This window comes from Hypomesus nipponensis, chromosome 18 (assembly GCF_054491055.1).
Source record: "Hypomesus nipponensis isolate SF chromosome 18, ASM5449105v1, whole genome shotgun sequence".
Taxonomy (NCBI): Eukaryota; Metazoa; Chordata; class Actinopteri; order Osmeriformes; family Osmeridae; genus Hypomesus; species Hypomesus nipponensis.
The window spans coordinates 3,968,561-3,976,078 of record NC_140378.1 but is presented as its reverse complement, the minus strand read 5'-3'; the positions used below and the strand labels follow the sequence as shown (position 1 = coordinate 3,976,078).

General features: G+C 54.7%; 1 protein-coding gene across 2 annotated transcripts; it reads left to right on the top strand.

Moving 5' to 3' along the window:
• The first annotated feature begins 558 nt into the window (after positions 1 to 558).
• LOC146251587 (uncharacterized) lies at positions 559 to 6,461 on the top strand. 2 transcript variants are annotated; one of them, XM_084681234.1, is made up of 4 exons: positions 559 to 625; positions 719 to 781; positions 1,084 to 1,161; positions 1,270 to 6,461. In XM_084681234.1, the coding sequence occupies exons 1-4, from the start codon at positions 574 to 576 to the stop codon at positions 6,366 to 6,368; spliced, it is 5,292 nt and encodes a 1,763-aa protein (XP_084537360.1). In that variant the 5' UTR covers positions 559 to 573; the 3' UTR covers positions 6,369 to 6,461. The 2 variants fall into 2 exon arrangements, with proteins under 2 accessions (XP_084537360.1, XP_084537359.1); XM_084681233.1 differs by having other exon boundaries at positions 1,267 to 6,461.
• Positions 6,462 to 7,518: the final 1,057 nt, after the last annotated feature.

Sequence of the window (7,518 nt, the reverse complement as noted above, 5' to 3'; positions counted from 1 at the left end):
GTTGCCACAAATCAATTCCATTTAACTTTGTGCTGCGCCGTGACTCCGTTTGTTATGCTTCCGTCTTCTCTCAGCTTGCTTTCTGATAAAGATACATCCGATATAAAATAATCTGTAGAACCATCAAGAAAATCGGGACGTTACCCACGATTGTCGGAAGGGGCAAAATCGGCCCAATTATCCTGTAGTGTGTCCCCAGCATGAAATTGTCGGAGGGGGCAAAATCGGCCCGATTATCCTGTTGTGTCCCCAGCATAAGAACTCAAGATTTACTGATCGGCTGCAGTTTGCTTTAGAATTATGATTGTTTTCATACCACATGATCCCATATGTAGGTCTACATATTGAATTATTCACACCATAGATAAAAGATTAACAAGTATTATTATTAGGCTTACCTGTAAACTGATTAGTAAACTTTTAGTGCGCACATTTGATTGGGCAATGCATTAAATTAGTTTAAGTGGGTACTTAATTGATCATTATCCTTTGATTAACTACAGGTGTATGGGGCTCTTTAAAAGGGTCAGAAACGGTATGAGGTGATATTGTTGTCTTGGCTACGACTGAGTTATGGCAGCTGCAAGGGTGTTGAGTTTTGTGTTGACTGTTTGTCTACTCAAAGGTTTGTGTTTTTAGATTGTATTTTAAGTGTGACTTGTCACTAAGCTTTTTGGTCTTGACAGATGGCTGAATTGTTTTTTTTTTTTTTTTTCAGGCTTTTGTTCTCCCATTGAAAATGCCAATCAAGAGGACATCTCTGTGCAGCGAATCCGAGACGGTAAAAGGAATTTAGCCGATTTAGTTAATGGTTTAAGGAAGCGGCAAAGGCGAAAGCCAAGCCAGTAAGGATTGTACGCAGTAATGGTTTGAACCCATGTAGACGATTAGCCAAGTATGACACTACCATTTATTATTGTTTAATACAGTTCTTGAAACTTGAAGAACAAACACATGTGCTGTTTGGATCACTTAATATAGTTTTGGCCTTAAGTCTTAAAATGTACTGAATGTTAAGGCAAATGTATATACTGACATGAGAAATGAGTCCTTCAAGCTGTCAAATGTGTACCTTCCCATTAGTGCTGCAGTATTATGATTCCATAAATGCCCAAAAAGGGCTTCAATTAAAGGAGAACTCCAAATGGCACGAATATTTGGGTAAGTTCCAACTTGTGGTGTTGGTCCAGCTGTAGGCTTTCTTCCTCTAGACAACCCATAGTCTTGTTAGTATGCCCTTAACACTTTCTATTGTTTGCCCTCAAGCAGCTCTTAAGACTGACCAATTTAATGTCGACGCTACGGCCAGCGACGGCTACTCCAATGCCACAGCCAGCAGCACCAACGTCACAGCTAGCAATGACGGCCCCATTAACGCAACCGCCGCCGGTCCTGTCAACGCTACAGCCAGCGACAGCTACTCCAATGCCACAGCCAGCGGCACCAACGTCACAGCTAGCAATGACGGCCCCAACAACGCAACCACCGCCGGCCCCAACAACGCCGGCTACTCAAATGCCACAGCCAGCGGCACCAACGTCACAGCTAGCAATGACGGCCCTAACAACGCAACCGGCCCTGTCAACGCTACAGCCAGCGACGGATACACCAATGCCACAGCCAGCAGCACCAACGTCACAGCTAGCAATGACGGCCCCAACAACGCCGGCTACTCCAATGCAACAGCCAGCGGCACCAACGTCACAGCTAACAATGACGGCTCCAACAACGCAACCGGCCCTTCTAACGCTACAGCCAGCGACGGCTACTCAAATGCCACAGCCAGCGGCACCAACGTCACAGCTAGCAATGACGGCCCCAACAACGCAACTGGCCCTGTCAACGCTACAGCCAGCGACGGCTACTCCAATGCCACAGCCAGCGGCACCAACGTCACAGCTAGCAATGACGGCCCCAACAACGCTACCGGCCCCAACAACGCTACAGCCAGCGACGGCTACTCCAATACCACAGCCAGCAGCACCAACGTCACAGCTAGCAATGACGGCCCCAACAACGCCGGCTACTCCAATGCAACAGCCAGCGGCACCAACGTCACAGCTAACAATGACGGCCCCAACAATGCAACCGGCCCTGTCAACGCTACAGCCAGCGACGGCTACTCCAATGCCACAGCCAGCGGCACCAACGTCACAGCTAGCAATGACGGCCCCAACAACGCAACCGGCCCTGTCAACGCTACAGCCAGCGACGGCTACTCCAATACCACAGCCAGCAGCACCAACGTCACAGCTAGCAATGACGGCCCCAACAACGCAACCACCGCTAGCCCCAACAACGCTACAGCCAGCGACGGCTACTCCAATGCCACAGCCAGCGGCAGCAATGTCACAGCTAGCGACGGCTACACCAATGCAACAGCCAGCAGCACCAACGTCACAGCTAGCAATGACGGCCCCAACAACGCAACCACCGCCAGCCCCAACAACGCTACAGCCAGCGACGGCTACTCCAATGCCACAGCCAGCAGCACCAACGTCACAGCTAGCAATGATGGCCCCAACAACGCAACCACCGCCAGCCCCAACAACGCTACAGCCAGCGACGGCTACGCCAATGCCACAGCCAGCGGCACCAACGTCACAGCTAGCAATGACGGCCCCATTAACGCAACCGCCGCCGGTCCTGTCAACGCTACAGCCAGCGACAGCTACTCCAATGCCACAGCCAGCGGCACCAACGTCACAGCTAGCAATGACTGCCCCAACAACGCAACCACCGCCAGCCCCAACAATGCTACAGCCAGCGACGGCTACTCCAATGTCACAGCCAGCAGCACCAACGTCACAGCTAGAAATGACGGCCCCAACAATGCAACCGGCCCTGTCAACGCTACAGCCAGCGACGGCTACTCCAATGCCACAGCCAGCGGCACCAACGTCACAGTTAGCAATGACGGCCCCAACAACGCAACCGGCCCTGTCAACGCTACAGCCAGCGACAGCTACTCCAATGCCACAGCCAGCGGCACCAACGTCACAGCTAGCAATGACGGCCCCAACAACACAACCACCGCCAGCCCCAACAACGCTACAGCCAGCGACGGCTACGCCAATGCCACAGCCAGCGGCACCAACGTCACAGCTAGCAATGACGGCCCCAACAATGCAACCGGCCCTGTCAATGCTACAGCCAGCGACGGCTACTCCAATGCCACAGCCAGCGGCACCAACGTCACAGCTAGCAATGACGGCCCCAACAACGCAACCACCGCCGGCCCCAACAACGCTACAGCCAGTGACGGCTACTCCAATGCCACAGCCAGCGGCACCAACGTCACAGCTAGCAATGACGGCCCCAACAATGCAACCGGCCCCAACAACGCTACAGCCAGCGACGGCTACTCCAATGCCACAGCCAGCGGCACCAACGTCACAGCTAGCAATGACGGCCCCAACAATGCAACCGGCCCCAACAACGCTACCACCGCCGGCCCCAACGCTACAGCCAGCGACGGCTACTCCAATGCCACAGCCAGCGGCACCAACGTCACAGCTAGCAATGACGGCCCCAACAACGCAACCGGCCCTGTCAACGCTACAGCCAGCGACGGCTACACCAATGCCACAGCCAGCAGCACCAACGTCACAGCTAGCAATGACGGCCCCAACAACGCCGGCTACTCCAATGCAACAGCCAGCGGCACCAACGTCACAGCTAACAATGACGGCTCCAACAACGCAACCGGCCCTTCTAACGCTACAGCCAGCGACGGCTACTCAAATGCCACAGCCAGCGGCACCAACGTCACAGCTAGCAATGACGGCCCCAACAACGCTACCGGCCCCAACAACGCTACAGCCAGCGACGGCTACTCCAATGCCACAGCCAGCGGCACCAACGTCACAGCTAGCAATGACGGCCCCAACAACGCAACTGGCCCTGTCAACGCTACAGCCAGCGACGGCTACTCCAATGCCACAGCCAGCGGCAGCAATGTCACAGCTAGCGACGGCTACACCAATGCAACAGCCAGCAGCACCAACGTCACAGCTAGCAATGACGGCCCCAACAACGCAACCACCGCCAGCCCCAACAACGCTACAGCCAGCGACGGCTACTCCAATGCCACAGCCAGCGGCACCAACGTCACAGCTAGCAATGACGGCCCCAACAATGCAACCGGCCCCAACAACGCTACCACCGCCGGCCCCAACGCTACAGCCAGCGACGGCTACTCCAATGCCACAGCCAGCGGCACCAACGTCACAGCTAGCAATGACGGCCCCAACAACGCAACCGGCCCTGTCAACGCTACAGCCAGCGACGGCTACACCAATGCCACAGCCAGCAGCACCAACGTCACAGCTAGCAATGACGGCCCCAACAACGCCGGCTACTCCAATGCAACAGCCAGCGGCACCAACGTCACAGCTAACAATGACGGCTCCAACAACGCAACCGGCCCTTCTAACGCTACAGCCAGCGACGGCTACTCAAATGCCACAGCCAGCGGCACCAACGTCACAGCTAGCAATGACGGCCCCAACAACGCTACCGGCCCCAACAACGCTACAGCCAGCGACGGCTACTCCAATGCCACAGCCAGCGGCACCAACGTCACAGCTAGCAATGACGGCCCCAACAACGCAACTGGCCCTGTCAACGCTACAGCCAGCGACGGCTACTCCAATGCCACAGCCAGCGGCAGCAATGTCACAGCTAGCGACGGCTACACCAATGCAACAGCCAGCAGCACCAACGTCACAGCTAGCAATGACGGCCCCAACAACGCAACCACCGCCAGCCCCAACAACGCTACAGCCAGCGACGGCTACTCCAATGCCACAGCCAGCAGCACCAACGTCACAGCTAGCAATGATGGCCCCAACAACGCAACCGGCCCTGTCAACGCTACAGCCAGCGACGGCTACTCCAATGCCACAGCCAGCGGCACCAACGTCACAGCTAGCAATGACGGCCCCAACAACGCAACCGGCCCTGTCAATGCTACAGCCAGCGACGGCTACTCCAATGCCACAGCCAGCGGCACCAACGTCACAGCCAGCAATGACGGCCCCAACAACGCAACCGGCCCTGTCAACGCTACAGCCAGCGATAGCTACTCCAATGCCACAGCCAGCGGCACCAACGTCACAGTTAGCAATGACGGCCCCAACAACGCAACCGGCCCTGTCAACGCTACAGCCAGCGACGGCTACTCCAATGCCACAGCCAGCGGCACCAACGTCACAGCTACCAATGACGGCCCCAACAACGCAACCACCGCCAGCCCCAACAACGCTACAGCCAGTGACGGCTACTCCAATGCCACAGCCAGCGGCACCAACGTCACAGCTAGCAATGACGGCCCCAACAATGCAACCGGCCCCAACAACGCTACAGCCAGCGACGGCTACTCCAATGCCACAGCCAGCGGCACCAACGTCACAGCTAGCAATGACGGCCCCAACAATGCAACCGGCCCTGTCAACGCTACAGCCAGCGACGGCTACTCCAATGCCACAGCCAGCGGCACCAACGTCACAGCCAGCAATGACGGCCCCAACAACGCAACCGGCCCTGTCAACGCTACAGCCAGCGACGGCTACTCCAATGCCACAGCCAGCGGCACCAACGTCACAGCTACCAATGACGGCCCCAACAACGCAACCACCGCCGGCCCCAACAACGCTACAGCCAGTGACGGCTACTCCAATGCCACAGCCAGCGGCACCAACGTCACAGTTAGCAATGACGGCCCCAACAACACAACCGGCCCTGTCAACGCTACAGCCAGCGACGGCTACTCCAATGCCACAGCCAGCAGCACCAACGTCACAGCTAGCAATGATGGCCCCAACAACGCAACCACCACCGGCCTTGTCAACGCCACAGCCAGCGACGGCTACTCCAATGCCACAGCCAGCGGCACCAACGTCACAGCTAGCAATGACGGCCCCAACAACGCAACCACCGCCGGCCCTGTCAACGTTACAGCCAGCGACGGCTACTCCAATGCCACAGCCAGCGGCACCAACGTCACAGCTAGCAATGACGGCCCCAACAATGCAACCGGCCCTGTCAACGCTACAGCCAGCGACGGCTACTCCAATGCCACAGCCAGCGGCACCAACGTCACAGCTAGCAATGACGGCTCCAACAACGCAACCGGCCCTGTCAATGCGACGGCTACTCCAATGCCACAGCCAGCGGCACCAACGTCACAGCTAGCAATGACGGCCCCAACAACGCAACCACCGCCGGCCCTGTCAACGCTACAGCCAGCGACGGCTACTCCAATGCCACAGCCAGTGGCACCAACGTCACAGCTAGCAACCATGACCCCAACAGGTTTCCTAACACAGGTGTTGCCAGTGGTCCTGCCAACAATGTCACATCCATAGGTGACTGGCATGCCAGTCTGCAACAGCACCTTAACAACACAGCCAGGGTCCGCTGGGGCCGCATGAGGTTTTGAATAAACTACTTTTACTTCACTACTTGTCTTGTTATTCATTAACAGCACTCATGATTTCATTATTTCAGCATGTGCTTTCTTCTCTGGTAGAATTTGGGTCTTACAAATCTCTTTTTGGCCCTGTGAAATCAGTTTCTGACAACCATGATTTTAGTATATTGTCACAGGTTTTTCCTGAACTTGTGCACCTGCATAATTGGAGAGTTTCTTTGTTTTGGAATGCCAGGTTTAAGTGTCAGCTTCTATTGTTTTCATTCAATTGCTGTCCTTCAATGTTGGATCAAGGAGCTCCTCTGCTTGCACATAATTCACTAGCAGTACCAGTTCAGAGGTTGTCGAAATTGCCTTCAGTTTGCAAGTCTGTTTTGGACAAGCAGTCTGAAATGCACAATACACCAACTTAAACTTGTTCACTTCTCACATCGTTTCCATAAGGTGCAAGGCTGCAATTTGGAGGATGAAATAAAGTATTTGGCATTTCATCTTGAAGTTTCATCTACCCCTATGTTCTCATCCTTTGCACTCTGCTGCCTCCAGGGCCAGGGTTGCTGTATAGGGGGCTAAGTTTGTACAATTCCAAGGGCCCTGACGGGTGCAAAAAAATTGAATACAAATGTTATGCAGCCCTTGTCCAGGGCTGGATGCACTATACAAAGTTTGAGAAATGGAGGTCCAAAAAGTGTCTTCTAGTGGGGTTCGAATTAATGTTAGCTGGTAGCTAGCTAGTTTACTCATGGACAGCCACAGTTTAACGAAACTTGTATGCGCATTGGAGATATGTCTAACTGGGTGGCCAAGAAAAGACAACTATGTCCTGGATGAGCATCTGGGTATGAGTACTCTCAGAAACGAACTGATCCTCGATGGTTGATCTGAGTAGACTGGCTAGACTGAGTAACAGCAAGTCTGTGTGGGGAGAGAAGTCTTGAAACCCAGGTTGTCATCTAGAATGACTCCTAGGTTTCTTGCCAAGCAAGAGGCTGCTACAGAGATGCTGTCCGTGGTGATGGAGAGGCCTCGTGCCGGGGACAATCTGTCAGGGATGAAGACGCCATCCGTTTAGTTTGGAATTCAAG